The sequence below is a fragment of the Sminthopsis crassicaudata genome, chromosome 5 (assembly GCF_048593235.1).
Source record: "Sminthopsis crassicaudata isolate SCR6 chromosome 5, ASM4859323v1, whole genome shotgun sequence".
In the NCBI taxonomy this organism is placed as follows: Eukaryota; Metazoa; Chordata; class Mammalia; order Dasyuromorphia; family Dasyuridae; genus Sminthopsis; species Sminthopsis crassicaudata.
The window spans coordinates 50,379,587-50,400,256 of record NC_133621.1 but is presented as its reverse complement, the minus strand read 5'-3'; the positions used below and the strand labels follow the sequence as shown (position 1 = coordinate 50,400,256).

Sequence of the window (20,670 nt, the reverse complement as noted above, 5' to 3'; positions counted from 1 at the left end):
AAGAAAAGAAGGTGAGTAGGAGGGAGGGAAGATGAAAGAAGGGAGGGAGGAAGGAAGGAATAATATGCTTTTGGTCTATATTCAGATAACATAAGTTCTTTCTCTAGAGAAAGGGCTAATGAACTAGACAATTGGGAAATTTGGAGCTCTGACATCTACTGCAGCCTTAAGGGATTTTAGCTTCCAGGTTGGCTGTACAATTCCTCTCAGTGAAAGCAGTTTGGAATCCATGGCCTCCTTTCTGTCTTATTCAGACCCACCCCTACCTTGTTCGGGTCTGAATCTGTGCCTTAGGAAAAATCTGGCTTCCCCTACAGATGGAGGAAGAAGGTTTCAGCAGAGTGTTGCAAGGGAATCCTGAGCTGGAGGCTCTCTAGAAGAGAAGGTCCAGTGCGATACTTAGAAGAACCTGCCAGGTTGCAACCTTAACATTCCATGAGTTTTCTGTACATCTATTTTGAATCTTTTTTTTGAAGGAAGAGAGAGAACAAGTAACATGACACACATATTAATCACATGAATTTGAAACCAAAATAAAGAATTTGTGTTTACCCTGATAAGCCTCTATTGTTGGGGTTGAAAGCAATGGGGTAGAGGAGTAGCTGTGATATGCAGGAGGAAACAGAGGATTTAGGAACCCTAAGATGTGGGTTCCTATACTGCTCCCGAGCCTTACTACCGTTGACCTTAATAAGTAAGTGACTTCTTAAACTTCTCAGACCTCAGTTTTCTCATATATAAAATGAAAAGTTTGGACTTGGTAATTTCTGATATCCCTTTTGGCTTTGGAAATAGAAATCTGTGAATAAGTTCAATTTCATTTTTCATTGACTTCGAAGACATACATTTTGTTTCCCCAGATAGAAAGTAAGCTTCTTGAGGGCAGGGACTATTTCTGTTTTGGATTTGGAAGTTTCTAGGACACTATCTGCTACAAAACCTGTACCTAATGCTTATTGATTAATTTAAAAATGGGAATAGATTGAAAACAAGCAAGCAGAGATTAAAATATTGATCAACATGATGTCATGGAAAAAAATGAAGATTTGGAGTCAGTGGATCTGAATATAAATTCTGATTGCCACTTATTGCCAATGTGGCCTTTATTCATTTAGGAAATGAAGCAGGTCGGCTGGATGACTTTTAAGGTCCCTTCCAGTTCTAAATCTATCTATCTAAAAATATCTATGAAAAACTTGACATTATAGTATACCAGTAGTTTCATGCCTTCTGTTTTTCAAGTAACCATCTCTGCTTAGGAATTTATCTTTTCTTTATACTTTGCTAGGAGATTTCAGAAAATCCTTCCACATAAGGAAAAAAAAAAACTTGCTAGTAATGAAGAGGTTCAAAAGTGGATGTGATACCTCACAGGCAGTGAGGTCTCTGTTACTGGAGGTCTTTGGGCAAAGGCTGCTTTTCAAGCTGACCAGCCGGAGTAACCTTTGTTATAGTGAAATAGGGCAAGCAAAGGTCTCCATGGAGCATGTTGGATTGACCCTCTATGCCCTCCATTTGGGAGAATATGAACACGAGTCACAGGAAGGCATGTTTTGTTGGTGGAAACTCCCATATCAGTGAGATCACAGATTTATTTGGATATTACCTTTGCCATGTGGATGTGTGCCCACTTTGCTTTTATCTCAAGCATTTTTCATTTAATTGGCTTAGATCCATACATATCCCCTATTGATCTTTTTGGATCCTGACTGTGTCATCTTGTATCCCAGATATCAGTCCCCTGTCAATCCCATCTAGGAACCTTTAGCCATTTGGAAGATTTGGGGTCAAATGAAGTCTCCTGCATCAGAAATGAGTAGAAGTGATGGGGGAGGCAATCATATTGAGTCAGGGGAAAGGTCAAGAGAGGCAAGGCCCACAAGAAATTCTAATTTGATCATCACAGCAAAGTGGATACCATCATCATCTAGTCCCACTGTTCTCTCCATACAATAAGAATTTTCCCCATTATTGGCAATTTTCCCTAATTTTACAATTATACCTACCTGAATTTGTATAGGACGTGTATTCAAATATGTACTACCTATGAGATTTTGGCCCAGTTGATCCTTTGAGACTTCAGTTTCTTCAGTTTTGAAATAGCTGGTTTGATCTATATGATTTCTAAGTCCTTTCCCACTCTAACTAACTCCTATGATGTTTTGATTTTCTTATCTGAGTACTTATGTTACAGTAGGTAAAAAGGTTGGGTTGCAATATTATATTCCTTTAGTGGATGTGATTCACCTGCATATGAGTTCAACCCCTCCCCCTGCAACTTCCTTGAGTTTCAGGAATTTATTTCTTTAAATCAGCTCCCTACTATCAGTTTCATAAAAATATAATTTACCAGAGCTACTAGAGCTTATTGGAGCAAAACTTAACTCCAGCTGGTGATCACTTTTTATTATCAAAACTTTCATTACAAGACAAAAAATAGTGAAATAGTATGTACGTTTATTTCTAAGAAATGGAAAATAACAAGAGTTCATAAGTTCTGTGTCCCAGTCTGAACGTTGACCAGTGAAAAATAAATGCCTTTCTGAGCCAGCAGCTGTTGGTGTGTTCCCTGTTCTTTGACCTTGCCATTCTGGAAAACCACGATAAGGTCGGCATTCTGAATGGTGGAGAGGCGGTGAGCAATCACAATACATGTACGACCTTCTCTGGCCTTGTCCAGGGCTTCTTGGACAATCTGTCGGTAAGCAAAATATAAGGTATTTTTAGGAGTTCACAACTGGTCCTCTTTCTTAACATTGTTTTCTTCCATTTTGATCACAGAGTTGTCTTTTATCTTACAAATTAAATATGTAATATATATTTTATCTTACAAATTAAATAAGTAATATTTACACATTAAATATGGAATAACTTATACCTTTTCACTTTCTGTATCCAGAGCTGATGTGGCTTCATCCAACAGGAGGATTCGAGGATGTCTGATGAGGGCTCGAGCAATAGCGATACGCTGTTTCTGACCCCCTGAGAGTTGAGTCCCTTTGTCTCCCACCCTGGTTTCATATTTCTGAAAGAACATTTTGAACAGGAATTAAAATCTAACTCAGAAAAACTCAATTTGATATATCATATTTCAGGACTAATAAAGGACCAAGTAAGGAAGAGGACTTCTTCAAAGAAAAAAAATATTTTAGAAGAAAAATTATTACAGATATTCAAATGAATGTCCTTTTGGACATTAGTGGTGGTCTCAGTTTTTGTGAAAAAAAATTTCCCTACCAATTTAGCAAATTTATTTTCAAAATTAAACCACAATGCTTAGTTTAGATTCAAAGATTAACATCTTTAAGTCTTAATTTTCCAGCAAAAGTTTGGCAGTGTCATAGTAATGGTAAATCTGATGCATTTGTGTTTATTAAATTATTAGGAACATTCATTAAATGTTTGCCTTATGACCTTGGGAATATAAAAGTAGCTGTATTATATAATTTACTTTTAAGGAGCTCATAGACTAACAGGGAGGAAAGAAATGGGATTTGAGAAATTTAAGGAAGGAGAAAGCACTTTCATTTGGGGGAATGGGGATGGAAAACTTTCAAGGAGGAGAAATCACATGGGATTTGAAAATCTAAGGGTTAAAAGGGGCTTTAGTAGTAATCTAGTCCAGTCCATAGCTGACAAGATGATCTTTCTATAATGCAAGGGAGCCTACTGCTTTCTAAGACAGCCCTTTCTATTGTGGGATAATTCTAAAAGGAAGTTTAAACCTAAATCTGTTTCGCTGCAAAATCCAGTCCACTCTCTGGGACCAGGCTCAGGACTAATCCTTCTTCCCCATCACAATCCTTCAGATACCTGAAGACAGCTCTTGTGGTTTTCCTTAAGTTTTGTCTTTTCCAGGATAAAACAGCTGCCTGTTCCTTTAAACTATTTTCACATGACATGAACCCAAGGCCCTTCCTCATCCTGGCTGTATGTTCTGTAGCTTCTCAATATCTTTCCTAAACTGCAGTATCCAGAGTGGAACACAATACTCTTGATGGAGTCTGGGTAGCGCAGGGTATAACAGATATGTCGTCTCCCTACTCAATCCTGGACACTATTCCTTACTGCTCCATTCCATGCTGACTGACATCCAGGTTTCAGTGCACTAAAACCCTCACCTCCTTCTAAATTAAGTTTTGTCTAGCCATGTTTCCATTATTTTATACTTTGTAAAGTTTGGGTTTTGAACCTAAGCATAAGAAGTTACATGCATTCCCTATTAAATATCATAGTATTAGATTCAACACCTTAGTGCAGCCTTGAAAGAAACAGAGGTAGGTTACTTCCAGACATGGGAATCAGTCAAACAAAGACAAAATGAAGAGATTCCTCTTTGGGATGGCAATGTCCTGACCTTCCACCCCCTCACACTTACTCTGCCTCTTCTTGTTCCTTACCCTCACTGTAATTCTTCTCACTAACAACATTTTTAATCCCTGCTGTTGTTCTCCAGTTGTGACCCAGTGCTCAGCTCCTTAAATAATGCCTGCTTCTTTCCCCTTGAATCCTTTACCTCCTTCCTGGTCTGCCATTTCTAACCTGTTGGTCTTCTCTCTATCACCTTTAGTCTTGCTCTTAAATATTCTTACTCATGCTGAAGAAAATAAGGGAACTTGCCTGGTGGATGCACTATAGATGTATGCTCACTAATAGCAACTGGGCTCTCATTACTAAATAGCAATCCTTGAAACTATCATTTAGAGATTCTCTATTGCATCACCTACAATTGCTGTTCCAACCTTTTTTTTTTTCTCTTCTCAACTTCGTCTTTTTCTTTCTCACTCTCACCTTTATTGAAGATTTTAAAACCATAAGACATCACACTCCCTTCTCCCTCTTTCCCACTCTTAATCTGGGTTGACACTCCTCTCCTCTTCTGCAGTCCCAGAGTCTACAGCAGGCTTCCTTCATGCCAGAGTTATCTGACATTTGTATCTTTGTTCTCACTTCCTCCCAGTTTTTTCCCTGTGACCTTGTTCTGAATCATCCCTTCTCTCTCTCTCTCTCTCTCTCTCTCTCTCTCTCTCTCTCTCTCTCTCTCTCTCTCTCTCTCTCTCTCTCTCTCTCTTTCTCTCTCTCTTTCTCTCTCTCTTTCTCTCTCTCTTTCTCTCTCTCTTTCTCTCTCTCTTTCTCTCTCTCTCTCTCTCTCTCTCTTTCTCTCTCTCTTTCTCTCTCTCTTTCTCTCTCTCTCTCTCTCTCTCTCTTTCTCTCTCTCTTTCTCTCTCTCTCTCTCTCTCTCTCTCTCTCTTTCTCTCTCTCTTTCTCTCTCTCTCTCTCTCTCTCTCTCTCTCTCTCTCTCTCTCTTTCTCTCTCTCTCTCTTCTCTCTCTCTCTCTCTCTCTCTCTCTCTCTCTCTCTCTCTCTCTCTCTCTCTCTCTCGATGTTTAGTTTGTCTTTCAATGTTCCTTCCCAGGAGGCCAAAACAAGCTTAGATTTCTGTTTTCTGAGTGTAGAGAAAATAGGCACACACTCATCCCCCACTTCCCCAACTACTTCAGGCCAATGTGTCTTATCTATTGAGGGCATTTTGTGAGGACTGGACGGGAAGTTAAAAAATCTTACAATATTCTGGCTTTGGCACTAGCTGTGGCATCCAGGCAAGGTACTCGACTGCTCAGAGTTTCACACTGTTCATATTTGAAATGTGGAAAAATAACATTTATATAAGAAGGTTTTGAGGGCTGAATGGCATGCTGGAATTTGTAGTTCAGAGGGATTCTGGCCTCTCATGACCGTGAGACTCTCATCATCTTTGAGCCACTTGTTTCATGCCTAGAATTTCTTCATGGGATACACATGTTCTGTGAGAGACAGACTGAGAGGAGACTGCAGGAGCTAAACCCCAGTAGCAGAGGTGAGAATATGGCATCCCTGGCCCTACCCAGGGTTTTAGCAGCTGAGCTAGAAAGAAAGAACTGGGGCACAAGGAGAACAATGAAAAGGAGGAAGTCAGTGGAGGGTAAGCTGCATCTAGGGAAGAAGAGATTGCTTTGTAAATATCTCAAAAAGGAAGACTCAGATTGTGATGTATTCTGCTTGCTCTTTGCTCCAGAGAAAGAAGCCACATGGGCATGGCTGTGGTGTACTGTGGAAAGTACTCAATGGAAGGCAATCAATCCTTTCTGCCCCCTTCTCTTTTCTGGAAAGGAAAACTGAGTATCACCTCACTGGTCTCCTCCTTTCCTTCTCTTGCTCTTTCACACCAGTCTAGATATTCAATTATTCCCATCCTGTCACAAAAACTAGCTGACTTAGCCTAGAGGCAATAAAATGACCCTCAAAGCTAGATGACCCCAATTTTCTGCTGTTTTATGAAGTTTCTATAAGTAAAAAAGCTACACAATAGTTCAGAGCCTCCAGTTAGGAAAATTCTGACATTCGGACAGAGGTCTGGCTCTCTGGCCTCTATGTGGCCAAACACAGAGGCAGAATTGGGCTGCAGGAAACATTTAGGTAAAAGAAACAACTGAATATATTAGTGTTTATCACTAGACAGACACGGTGAAGAGAAGTCAAAAAGGGCAGACTTTTCTGTTTTGGAATTTCCCTCGGTGCTTGAAAAGGTGAGTGTAAATGATTGCTTCAGATGATCCCTTCAATATGAACCCTCTGTTTCCAGATGATGGCAGGACCCAATGCCCCATCCATCTCAGCATCTTCCTTTGCTGCTGCAGCTCATTCTCCTTTTTTCCTTTGAGCTGTTGCCTGTGTCATAGTTCAGCTTAAGTTGTGGGTGGCAGGGGATGCCATAGCCCCACTACTGCTGCTCAGCTCTTGCAGTCCTCATACCTCACTTGATCTCTCTGACTGCATGTGCCCTTTTAAAAATTCCCGAAGGTGACCCATGGCTGCCTTTCTGCCCTCAGACAGCATTTTAGTTCCAAATTGCTTTCAAGATTGAGAGGAATGATAATGATGATCAACTGTGGAAGACTCAGATCAATATAATGATTCAAGATAATTCCAAAGGACCCCATTAAGGAAAATGCTGTCCACTTCCAGAAAGAGAATTTATGAACTCTGAGTACAAAATGAAATGTAATTTTCAGTTTTCTTTGTTTTTCTTGCTTTTTAAAAGAGAAATATGTCTTATGCAGAAATATGTTTTCATGCTTTCAAATGTATAATTGGAATCATATTGTTCCCTTCTCAGTGAGTGGGGAAGGAAGTGGGAGGGAGGGAGAGTATCTGGAACTCAGAATTTAAAAAGAAAAGAATGTAAAAAAATAAATAATAAATTGAAATGTAATTTTAAAAGGGGGGGGGAGAACTGAGAGGGAATAATTGTTGCTCTGAACTATATAAATCCCAGGATGTCAGTTAGTTTTCTAACTTCAGTTCCATTTGAAACCGACCAAATGATTATGGAAAGGGCTTTGTAAATATTAAAGGGTAAGAAAGGTGTGAACTGTGGCAAGTTTGTACCTCTATACAGGCCCCATTTCTGCTCTTTTCCTCCTCATCTCTGTTCTTAGATTCCTTCAATGCTTAACTCAGGGGCATCATCTACTTGAAACCTTTTCACCCAGTCCATGGTGCTTTCTCCCTTCTCAGAATATCTTGTATTTACTTATAAGTCTACATGTTGCATCCTGACTGCAACCTCCATGAGGTCAAGAAATGTTTCAATTCTCTTTTTGCATTCTTAGTTCCCAGAACAATGCCTAGCATGTAATAAAAGGTGCTTAATAAATGTTGGTTGAGTTATAATGGATAGGAGTCTTTTTCTTTTGCTTTACTGTTACAGAGATAGTAGTTACAGCAAAATTACACCTAAGTTCAATTTTTGCAAGCTGACTCTATAACATAAATAGTTTACTAATACTGTTGGAATTTGATATTATCTATACTTCAGAAGAACCGTTAGAAATAACATTTATAATTCAATTTTAACTGCACAAGGAACTGTCAGTTCACTTACTTCAGGTAGTGTTTCAATGAAAGGATGGATATTGGCGGCTTTGGCTGCGTTCACAATTTCTTCCTGTGACACCTCCCGACTGTTGTTTCCATAGGCGATGTTCTCTGCAATGCTGCAGTCGAACAAGATGGGCTCCTGGGACACAATGCCAAGCTGAGCCCGGAGCCACTGGACGTTAAGCTTCTTGGTTTCTTGACCATCCAGAAGCTGTAAACAAGAACCAATAGAGCTTTTTTATTTGGAAATAGATTGCTTATTTGCGGCTATTGTTGACAACCCTCTTCGCTCTGTATCACTTGCCTGGGAATGTAGCAAGGTTCTTGGATAAAAGATGATGGTCTCATAGGCTTGAGAGCTGTAAGGGACCATAGAAGTAATCCATTCTAATTCCCTTATTTAATGAATAAAAAACAGAAATTCATGGAATTTAAGAGACTTGCTAAATGTCACAAAGGTAGGGATCAGATATTTGGTGTTGGAAAGGAATTCAGATGAGAGACTGAGACTGAAAAGCATAATGATCTGTCCAATATCACACAAGTTTTTCAGAGTTTTACAGCTAGAAAAGATCTTAGAAAGCAGCTGTCTAGTCCAACCCCTTCATTTTATAGATTTGTAAAAAAGGATCCAGAGATAGGAAATAACATATCCAATGTGACAGAAGTAGGAAGCTGCAAAGCTGGGATTAGAACTCACCTCTTCTGCCTCCAACTCCAGAGTTTTATCCCTTGTGCCAGCCAAACCAAGCCTAGAACTCTTCTATTAAAGTGCTATTCTCTCCTCCTTATCATGCTATTTCTATTTAATATTTATAATATCTGCAAGACTGTCAATGAACACAGATAAGCAAAAGTTGGCTATGTATGGTTTTCATACATTCATTTCCTTTAACATGAGAGCCTTTTAAAAATATCTTTGTGAGGTAATCTATGGTAAGTGATTTTCCAGGATCATACAGCTGGTAAATGTCAAGTGTCTGAAGCTGGGTTTGAATTCAGGTCCTCCTTATTCCAGGGCCAATGCTCCAGTGCTTCAAAAGCCTATTTTTCAAATGAGGAAACTGAGGCTGAGAAGAGTAAACTGGTTGACCCAAGGTCATATCATTAGCTAACAGAAAATTTAGGTATAATTCTCAGCCATTCTGATTTCCAGTTTGCCATGTTTTCCCCTTATACCATTTTGTTAGGTTACTTGTTAATTTTGGCATTTGGAATATCTTTTAAAATTTTTTTTTCTATTTTTATTTTTTAATCATTTTTAAATTTTAAATTTAAATATAAAGAGAGAAAAGAAAAAAAAGCATAGCCACCACAAAGGAGACCATGAGAGAGGATTCAATATAAAACAATTAATTTTCATTTTAAGAAAGCCTATATAATAAATACTATATATAGTATTTATTATATATATTGTTTTCAAAGCTGCCCAGCTTTTCTTTTGCTTCTTTACTTGTTTTATTTTATTCTCTGCTATGTACTTTTTACTTTTTTTTTCTCTTCTTCTCCTAACTCTAGAGAAAGCAACAATTAAGTACGCGTATATATAATCATATGCATATATACACATACACACTCATACACATATATGTAAGACTGTTATATGTTAATTTCCATCTCTTAGCTGTTTCTCTAAAGGTGGACAGCATCTTTCTTCATAGATCCAGATCTTTTCATGTTTTTTCTAAATCAACCAGTTCATCATTTCCTATACCACAGCAATATTCCAATCCAAATCACATTCTATTTAAGATTGTCTATGAAAGATTTTCCCCAATTTTCTGCATTCCTTCTATTCCTAGCCACATAGGTTTTATTTGTAAAAGAAAACTTTATTTTAAAATAATCAAAATTATCTTTTGTATACTTATGTTATAATAATTATATATTATAATATGTATTATGTAATACATATTATATTATAATATTGTCTCCCTTATAAGTCTGATATTGCTGAATCTACTTCCTTTACATTTTTCCCCTGGTTTATTTGAAATTCCTAATCTTTAGCTCTTCCAAATGAACTCTGCTATTATTTTTTTTAATTCAGTAAAATAATTTTTAGTAATTTAACTGGGATATCATTGAATAAATAGGTAAAATTGTCACTAAAATTATATTGACTTTGTTTCTTCTTAAGATAATCTTTTTGTTCCTGATATATGAAAAAATTAGAGCTTGGGAATGGGACAAAGTATTTTTTTTTTAGAAAGACACAAACAAAAAGGCCATAATGTCTTACTTGGGAAAGCAGATATATAGCACATAGCTATCCATAAGTACATGAGCACATCGTACCCACACCAAGATTGCCAGAGGCCAAACTAGTATATGGGCACATGAATCATGACCCTCAATTTATTGTCAGTAGCCAAGGAGTACAAAAGTTGAGGGCATTGGGGGAGGTAGAAACTGCTCCCTTAGAGGATAAAGGTCATCCCAAAAATTCTCAGGGTAAAATTTTAGTATAAAAAGACTTATAAGTCTTTGTATAAGATTTTTTTTTGGACGTGGAGCCAAGATAGCTGAGTAAAAGCAGGAATTAGTTCAACCTCTTCTACTTCAAATTCCTTTTTTATAATGACTAAACAAATGTTAGACCATCAAAACACCCCAAAAGATGGAGAAGAACATTTTTCAGCCAAAACAACACAGGTCATTAGAAAAGTTCTATGACACTAGGGTGGGACCAAGGTGCAGTCCTGGTACAGGCTCCACCAGTTAGCACAAGTCTGGCCCCAGCCCCAGTTTCAGCCCCATGCTAGAAAAGCAGAGATTGGTCTAGGGACCTCTGAACCAGCAGCAGTACTGGCAGTTTCTAGACCTTTCAGCCCAGAGATACTTGGGAAGTCAGCAGAAAAGGTTTAGGTGGGTGAGTAGAAAAGGTTAGTAGGGAAAGAGGGTGAGAGATTGGGCAACTAGCAAACCAAAAGTAGCCACGGGTAGTGGTGTCTCTGCCAGTTTCCTGAGACCTCAGGCAGGTGGTTGTATCTGAGTATAGACTGACACATTCTCTCTCTCTCTCTTTCTCTTTCTCTTTCTCTCTCTCTCTCTCTCTCTCTCTCTCTCTCTCTCTCTCTCTCTCTCTCTTTCTTTCTTTGTTTTTCTTCAGAATTTTTTTCATTAGAGTGGGAAATCTATGTTTTTTTCCAAAAGATGACTTATGGAAATGTTTTGCACAATTTCACATGTGGTTTCTTAATGGGGATAGGGATAAGATAGAGAATTTGGGAGTCAAAATTTTTTTAAAGTATAAAAATTGTTTTTACGTGTAACAGGAAAATATTAAATACATTTTTAAAGTTAATTTTTTAAAAAAGAGGCTTGTATAACAACTTGTCCAGATCCTTGTAATAACTTTTTACTTGTTCTCTCAGCATCCAGCTTTTCTCCCTCTCTAATCTAGCTTCCACATATCTATTCAATTGATATTTCTAAAACATAGGTCCAAGATGTCACTCCTCTATTCAAGAAACTTTTGAATTCAAAAACCCTTCCCAAGTCTATCTTTTGAGAATGATTTCATTTTACTTTCCTCCTCCTTGACTTGACACACTAGTAAAATTGGAGGATATCCCATTACCTCTCACTTCCTTAGGACAGACTGGTATCCATCCTGGAACATTCCTCTTCACTACTGCTTCTTGGAATCCTGAGCATCTTGCTGTCTTATTGCCTCATTATTTATCTTGTGTATCAACTCTGTGTCTATCATTTCTCCTTTACCAAGAAAACTGAATGAGATTTGAATAGTTCTGCCTTCTCTCTGTATTTATCAGTCATCTTTGTGCCATCCACCCCAAGCAAAAGTTCTATCCTTTTTATCCTCCTTTCCCCCAGTATAATTTAAATGCTCTTTTCATGTCTTCCCTAGCCAACAATCAATTCATTTTGAACTTTAAATTCCTGATTTTTTTATAGGATCATGTCACATCTTTATATTCATTTTCCATTACCTCCCTTTAAAAAAAATCTAAATTAGATTAAGTCCACATATCTAATCTGCTGCCAGATCCTGTTATTTGTATTACCATCTCTCATGTATCCCCACCTTTCCACTCATAACCATTACCCTAGTCCAGATTCTTATCACATCTTGCCTTGACTATTGCCCCCTATTTGCTCCTTATCTGAAGCCTGTTTCCAATCCTTTCCCCACATATCCACCAAACTGATTTTCCTAATGAACAAGCCTGATCAGGCCATCAATAAATTCTAGTGTTTTCCTATTTCCTCTAAAATGAAATGTAAACTTCTTTGTTTATCCATTTTCTGCATGAAGATAAAATGTAAACCAGTCAGGATTTATTAGAACTAAGCTTTACTATCCAAAGTAGTTAACAATTTGATTAAACTAATTTCCTATGTTTTATAAGCATGTGTATACACATCTAGTGGAAAATGTTGAGCAACCTATGCTATGTAAATGTTATGCAATATTATTGTGCTATAAGAAATAACAGATATGATGAACTCATAGAAATATGGGAAGACATAAGAAGTGAGGCAAAGTTTAAAAGAAAGCAAGGAAATTATCTACACAAGGACTATAATAATGTAAACAAAAACAAAACAAGATGATATTCTGAATCAGATCAAATGCAATGATCAGTCTTGATTCCAGGGGACTGATGCTCAAGTATGCTCTCTTTCTCTCATTAAGGAAGTTGGGATTTTAAATATAGAATGTGTTCCCTATATTTGTAATTGGCGCTATTTGTTAAAATGGAATTCATAAGGAGGGGTATTTGGAAGTAATAGTAGTATAAAAATCAAAAAGCATAAATAAAATTTTTCTTAAATATCCTCAAAGTAATTGTTTTTTTTAAATTGTGTGCTCAATAAACTTCTCTTCTTTTAGGGAAAGAATATATTGGTTGCTGGGGACATCTAGCAAGCTGCATTATTGCTACAATTGAAAGTTCCTAATCTCATGAGACTCTTGGAACGTGAATATGTAATAAATATAAATGTATGTAGGAGGAGACTTAACAACTACAATGTTGGAGACTCTAATAATTGTGCTCTCTGGTAAATGTCCCTCTCAGAGTTTCTTCAGAAAATGTCAGAATTTTGTCCCAGTTTTCATTTATTCAAAACTTTGCCTAAGAACATTAGATTTTGGCTACTACCCAACACTCTCTACAAAAAGGGGAAGTTCTGATATCTCTTTGCCCTTATCTAACTTGTTACCTTCAGATTGCTCTCTGGTTACAGTAATTTCCTACAGCAATCAATTCTCCACCCAGCTCTCTCTTTCCATAACATATTCTAGGTTTTCTCCTCCTCCTCTATCTGTCAAAAAAAAATTGTTCTCAACAACATGGGATGTGTGTGTGTGTGTGTGTGTGTGTGTGTGTGTGTGTGTGTGTGTGTGTGTAGAATCACAAATGGAAATTTTGTGGTTCTCTAATTCAGAATAAAGTTCTATTAAGAAAATATCAAAAGGGCTGCTGCAACAAATTCCATCCACAAGTCCTGTCTCTCATTTCTCATCATAGGGTAGAGGTGATCCTATGTTCCTGGAAATAATGCCAACAGAGTGAAGACTCCTCTAGGTTCTTTCCAGCTGAAGAGGCTTCCTGAATTGTCTGGAGAAAGACCTATCATGCTCTTACAGGACCAACCTATTGAAGTAAAATGAGCTCACCACCAGTTTATTGTCTATGAAGGGATGAATTCTGTGGCAACCATGACTTTTTATACCACTCCTCCTATGCCAAGCTTGCATATGCATTTTTGCAGCCTGCTCACCCATCATATATTTTCATTATTCTCTGGGTAGTATGCAACTTTAATTCTTTTGAACTTGTGATATTCCATAATTTAAAGCCACATTACTGAACAAATACTAATGATGATACTAAAAAGGGTCTTGTTTTAATGAGAAGCTTGCAGTAAATAAAAGCACTGTCTAATTTTCCAAAGGCAATCCATCCCATTCTCTTCTTTCTATTCAATCTTGGGCCAAGTTCATTGTCCATCTTCAGTGTCTGTCAAAAATAAATGTACAAAAGAACTAACTCTAAAGATTATTCATCCAACTGTATGACATTGTCTGGATGATACATAGTCTTCTTCCATGTGGTTTTTGCTCCTGTGGATATTTAGGCATGTTCAGTGTACCTTTACTAAAAATAGACAAAAATCTGTCTAGGCAACTTGCATGAGCTCTAAATGAATTGATTAAGAACAATTCACTTACCACCTTTCCAGCCAGGGGATCATAGAATCTCTCCAGCAGTTGAACCACTGTACTCTTCCCACAACCACTGCTGCCCACAAGAGCCAGGGTCTGCCCCTTCTTTACCTCCAAGGTCAGGCCTTGAAGAACGGGGACATTTGGCCGGGTAGGATAGTTGAATACAACTTCATTAAATGTCACATTTCCTTCAAACTTATCCTAGAATCAAAATGAAACCAATAATGGACTGATCATTATTTGGGCAAGGAATGTTGAATTCAAGAAATTTTACAGGAGGCTATTGGGTCCAGATAGACATCTCATATATTATATGTATTTGTGATGCTCTATAAAATCTTTATATAGAAACATTGATATGTAAAATTCAGATAACGTATACATCAAACTATATTAAAACTCATATGCTATAAATATTTTTAATGAAAATTCATTTTCCCCCTTTATAACAGTTTTAAGTTCATGGGATTTTTATAATTAGGAAAGACCATGGAGATACAATCCCCTCACTTGTATGTGGGGTGGAATGGGGAAACTGAAGGTCAAAGAGGTTAAGACTTCTTGTCCAAGGTCACATAGGTAAGTGGCAGAGCTAGGATTTGAATTGAGGTCTTTCAACTCCAAATCTATAATTCATTGCATGCAAAAAACTGTTCTTGTTAACCATGTGATACTTCTTCGTCACTAATTATAAAAGAAAATGAAGAGTTTTATTTTTAAAATGCATAAGAAAATCATAAGTGAATTTAAAATTTAAAAATAACATGTATAGAAAATGGGGCAGGTGATAATGAATAAATACAAAGGTATGGCATGGTTCTGTAGGAAAAGTATTAGGAGAGCAAAAAAAAAGGTGAATTACTTTTCCTTTCTTTTCTTTTGACTATACTGAAGATAAAAGGGGGGATCAAAGGAGAAATAAAACTGCTGTTCAATGGTGGAAGGGGTGATAATAATGGACAATGAAAAAAAGCAGAACTACTCATACTCTTTATATGCTTTTATTTTCTCTGCCAAGGAGAATAATCTTTGGCCTGGAAAGAACAGAACACCCAAGAGCAAAGAGGGAACATAACAAGCAGAGAGCTAGAAAGAAAGCACCTAATCTGCCTTTGATCAATTCAAGTTAACAGGCCAAGAAGATCTACTTCTCAAGATACTGAAAGAATTGGCAGATGTTGTGAGCCCTTGCCCATGAGCTTGAAAAGATAATGCTTGGAATATGGGGAGGCTGCCACATCTTTAAATGAGGGGGTGGGCTATGGGAATTTTAACTTATATTTTAACTTTAAATACCAGGATCCTATTATTATGGAGCAGAATAAATATACATAATTTAACCCCCCCCCAAAAAAAAGGGAAGAAACTGAAGTCAGCAGTGAATTCACTGGCTGCAATACGTAGCATTTATAAAAGATAGTAGTGATCACAAAGGACCAACATTGTTGGACAGGTCATGACAAATTATCAATATATCGTTTTTGGACAAGATTAGTAGTCTGTAGCTAAGAGGAATTTATAATTGTAATTTACCTAAATTTTTGCAAGGCATTTGATAAAGTATGTTAATCTTCCTTATTCTTTTGGATAAAATAAAGAGATCTGGGTTTACAGAATGGTACAATTAGATGGATTTCAAATTGGTTGAATAGCCAGATACAAAGAATTGTTACCAATGGTTCAATGCCAAGTTGAAAGAGGGTCTCTACTGGTGTGTACCAAGGACCTGCCCTTGGCCTAAATGTGTCTTTTTTATTAATTTTATAATTATAACATTTTTGACAGTACATATGCACTAAATGTGTCTTAACATTTTTATTAATACCTTGAATATTTGCCAATGACAAATCTGCAAAGAGTACCTAATGCACTCATTGATAGTAATGATTCAAAAAGATTTCAAGAGGCTTAGAATAATTAGATGCAATCTAAGATGAATCTAGAGATAAAGGAAAACTTGTACTTGCATTTTAAAAATAAATTGCATATGTATAATATGGAAAAATGTAATTAGACTAAAGTTCCTTCATGTGGAAAAGATCTGGTGTTTTCAGTGAATTTTAAATTCAGTGTCAATGGTGTGATATGCCAGTCCAAAAACCTTAAACTATATAAAGAGAAGCATAGTGTCCAGAAGGAGGGAGGTGAGAACACTGTGGTTCTTCATACAATCACATCTCAAAGTGTCCTGTTTTGTTCTGAGAACCACATTTTATCAAGAACATTGATAAGCTGGAAATTATCCTGAGAAAGGTCATCAAAGAAGGACAATTATGTTACATCAGAACCAGTTAAGGGAATGAGGTAAGTTTAGCCTGGAGAAGAGATGGCTGGCTTTCAAGGGAGATAGTTGCAAAAGGGAGGACTTAGATGCTATATTCAAGTTCTGAAGGATTTTAATATGGAAAATTGCCACAAATTTTGGCTCTAGAATTAGGAGCAATGGGTGGAAACTGTAGGCTATTAATCAGAGCTATCCAAAAGGTGAATAGGCTGCTTCAGGTGGTAATAGGCTCTCCCTTAGTCAAGAGTTTCTAGCAAAGAATTGGGATCACTTGTTGGGGAGATTGTAGAGAGGGTAAGTTGGGCTCAATGGTTTTTGAAGTCCTTCCCAATGATGAGATTCTGTGATTCTACAAGTCTTATCCTGCTACTGAAGGAAAACCATGTCAGTAATTGTCAGTCTTGTCTATTTTATTCAAAGGCTTTGGGACACAGTAGCTGGTTTTGGTTTTACCTTCAGGCTGCCAGACCTTCCTTGAAGTTATTCCACAGGAGCTGGGTGGTTGGAGAGGAGTATAGAATTATCCCTCAAAGCATCCAATAAAAACAAGTCTTTCTCATGTTGTTGTCATGTGGAGTTTGAATCAGGATCACAGAATCTCGAGTTTGGAAGGAACCTCAGATACCATATCATTCACCTGTGATCCTGTAGAAATCCTTTCTGTAACTTTTTGAACAGTAGTTATTCCAACCTCACTATCTCAGGACCACGGTGAAGCTCCTTCCACTTTGGGGTTATCTTAATGGTAAAGAATTTTTTCCTTATATGAAACCAAAAGTTCTGCTCTATTTGCTCCTTCTCTCTGAAGTCAGTCACAATAAACCTTATTCCTCCTCCACATAATAAATCTTCAAATACTTAAAAATAGTCCTCATGTTTCCCTCCCTAAATCTTCTCTTCTCTAAGTTACATATCCCTTTTTTCCAAATTATTCTCACAAGGTATAGTTTAATTTAATTAATTATCCACTTACCATCCTGATGATCCTTCTGTGAATGTCTTTCACTTTTTAAATAATATTCCTAAACCATGTCTTCTTACACTATAAATCTCTCTAAAGGAGACCAAACATGTTGGGAATTACCAATAATTATATATAGGTAACTGATATGAATGATTCTTGTCTATAAGAATGACAAATAATTTAAATGGAAATAATTCATTTCCAAAATATGCCAATCCTTTGCTTTAGGTAGGAGGCTTTCAGCCAGGAAGCTGGCACATCCATTACACACTGGACAACATTTTGGCAAACTCTTCACTTGGCCATCAGGTTATCTTCCTGAATTGATAATGAAGACAATCTAGTTGTCTCTCTTTAGGGCCTCATTCACATGTTGTGGTTTTATCGATTATGAAAATCAGAGGAATGCAAAGCCAATATGAAATATTTACTGTAAGGTGAACTAAAAGTATAACAACCTCTGGGAAATGTATTATCATTTTTAGTTCTCACAAAAAATTATAGCAGGTGACAAAGCATAATGGAAAAAGCAATGAATTCAGTGTTAGAGGACCTGAGTTTGAGTGTCAGTTTTACTACCTGTGTGACCTTGGGCAAGGCTTTCTCTCTTTGCCTCAATTTCCTCAACTGTAAAGGAATGGAATTGTCCTAAATGATCTCTAAGGTTCCTTCCAGGTCTAAATCCTATGGTCCTATGACTCTCTGGTTAAAACTAGCAGAGAGTATCACTGGATCTCCAAACAATAAGTCAACTTCTAGAAAACAAAACAAAAACAAAACATAAGCAATGGTTAAGCATTCAAGAACTTACTGGCTTCAGTCCTGCTTCACTGTAGCTGTCTATGAGAGGATCTCTTTCGAACAACATAAATAAGTGGGCTGCGGACAACTTGGCTTTAGCATAGTCTGGAGCAAATGAACTAGCGTGTCCTAAGGCCATGGCCCCAAATACAATGGCAGAAAACACCCTGGAACAAGTATAGGTAGATTATGTCAGATCAGTCTTACAAACAATTTTCAATTTCTGTAGGATCAAACAAATTTGATTTAGCTTGTAAAATCTCTACTCTTCCTACTTATAGTTACAAATATTCCCAAATGCCCCACCTACTAAACCCCATCTCATTTAATGATTTTCCTTTACTATTCTGTACACACTATAATTCTTTCAAATTCTATTGAAACACCAATAATTAAGAAATAAAAGGAAGAGGCTTCAGTCCACTGCCCACTTTTTTCCTACCCACTTTCTCCTTTCTTTTAGGTTCCCACTAATTTCTAATAATGAGGGCAGCTTCCCAATGTCTTTGACTTATGATTAGACAGTAGCATTTATATCGGAAGAATCATGTTCATTATCAATTAACTTCAACAAATTGGATTATTTATTGTGGAAATTCATATTTGGGGAAACTGAATTTTACCTAGTGGTTGGGTTTTGACTACAACCACATAGCCAACTGACACCTTGTACTCAATTCTGATGGAGAAAGACAAACTGGTTGGTAAAGTAGAAGCAAAAAGAACCATTAGAGAAAGTGAGTGTGTTATCTTTGAATTAATGCTAGAAAAAGAAAGGAGTACTTGACATTGTCAAGTATACTTCTTAAACTTTTGGAAAGGAGATTTCAAAAATATGATAGTGATAAATATGACCTCCATGACAATAGCTATAAATGGGAAAATGTTTCAGAAAAGAATGGGAGGTTCTCCAAACATGAAATTCGAATAACACAGTTGGAGAAGATGCTGATGAGGAAGGAATGGGGAGAGACATCTCAAAAGATCAATGAGATTGCACATGGCCTCTTCCAATGAGCTCAGATTTTTAAAGAAGGCATACAAATGAGGGAAGGAAGGACACAAAAGCAAGGATGAATATAAAAGAAAGACAAAGAACTCTCAGAATAGCGACATGAAGGTGAATGCCTTTGGACAAGTTAAGACTTATGAAAAAAAATAAGGATAACAAAAAAGAGCATTTTAACCTATGTTTGAGGGAAAGAAGACAAATAAGGAAGGGAAGGGTCTCTTGCTTGAGGCAGATGAATAATGTGATGGTAATAGAGAAAGCCAAATTCCTCTAATCTCATTTTATTTCAATCTTTGTATTAGGGAGAAGAATCTTCATGCTGAAAGGGTAGACTGAAGTTCAAGATAGGTGAAGAGACAGAAACAAGTATATCTTCACAACAAACAAATTAGATTTCAGGGCTTTAGAAAGAGCATTTAGTTGTAATCACTACATTACTCTGGGTAAATTTTGAGGAATCATGGAGAAGAGGAGAGGTGCCAGAAGAATGCTGACTAGTGAATCTAATTTTCAAAAAACAGGGACACCTGAAAATTGCAGACAGTAAGTGTAGTCCAATGCAATCCCTGGGGATCTAGTTCTTTCACCTCACTCTTCCTTCACAATCCACCCACTTTCTTTTTTTGTCCTTTATCTCCATGATGATATTTTTTATGCAACTTGGTGTGAACACAACATTGTTAGTAATTAGTGTGCTATAGTCTATCTGCACTAACTATATGTCTCACATTGTCTTTAGGGTGATGTCAAATTTGATTTCTCAGAATTTCACAACCATACAGTATGAATATAAGAACATTTGAAAAGATGGTATTTCTTTTTTCAGGGAAAAGATTGGGATTGCTGAAAATGCAATGTAATATTCTAAATGATACCCATCTTGATCTCTTCCTCTTATTCAGTACTGAGCTCAGTTCACTGTCTTCAGCATCTGTTCAAGGTAAATGTAATGTTAGACCCAATCTATGGGTTATGTATTCAATTTCATGTCATGATTTAAAGAAGAGAAAATCTTTCATCTACCTGGAGGTTCCTGTGAGGAAAGGAGCCTCTTCAGTGTCTGAGACAATGCAATCAGCAAAATATCATCTATCACCTGTAAACAGGAACATCTAGAGAACTATAATAATCCTTTCTGAATCCTTCCTGCTACTATGTGCCTTCCCCTCTGACGTTATCACTCATATACTTTCTTTCCTCCCCTTTTTCCTTCCCTCCTTTTCTCCCTCCCCCTTTTCCTTCCATCTCTCTCTCTTTCTCTCTCCCTCTTTCTCTTTCTCTCTCTCCTTCTCTCACTCTCTCCCTCCCTCCTTCCTTCCATCTCTTTCTCTCTCTCCTCTTCTTCCTTGCCCTCTCCTTCTCCTTTATCTTCTCCCTTTCCCTCTTCTTCTCCTTCACTTTCTTCCTTTCCCTTACCCTCTCCTTATCTCTCTCCCTTCCTCTTCCTCCTCTTCCTCGTCCTTCTCTCTCTCTCTCTCTCTCTCTCTC

General features: G+C 37.2%; 1 protein-coding gene across 6 annotated transcripts in view; it reads right to left on the bottom strand.

Moving 5' to 3' along the window:
• Positions 1-2,391: 2,391 nt before the first annotated feature.
• Positions 2,392-20,670, bottom strand: part of LOC141542352 (phosphatidylcholine translocator ABCB4) — a 109,258-nt gene continuing 90,979 nt past the window's right edge. For 5 of the 6 annotated variants that reach the window (XM_074266647.1, XM_074266652.1, XM_074266646.1 and 2 more), the window contains 5 exons: positions 18,181-18,337; positions 14,125-14,322; positions 7,924-8,130; positions 2,879-3,025; positions 2,392-2,695 (listed from right to left, as the gene is read on the bottom strand). In XM_074266647.1, coding sequence (XP_074122748.1) covers positions 2,489-2,695; positions 2,879-3,025; positions 7,924-8,130; positions 14,125-14,322; positions 18,181-18,337 — 916 coding nt within the window. In that variant the 3' untranslated portion in view covers positions 2,392-2,488. Of the gene's footprint in view, positions 2,696-2,878; positions 3,026-7,923; positions 8,131-14,124; positions 14,323-17,605; positions 18,125-18,180; positions 18,338-20,670 lie in introns of those variants that run through there. The other variant, XM_074266651.1, reaches the window with a different exon arrangement.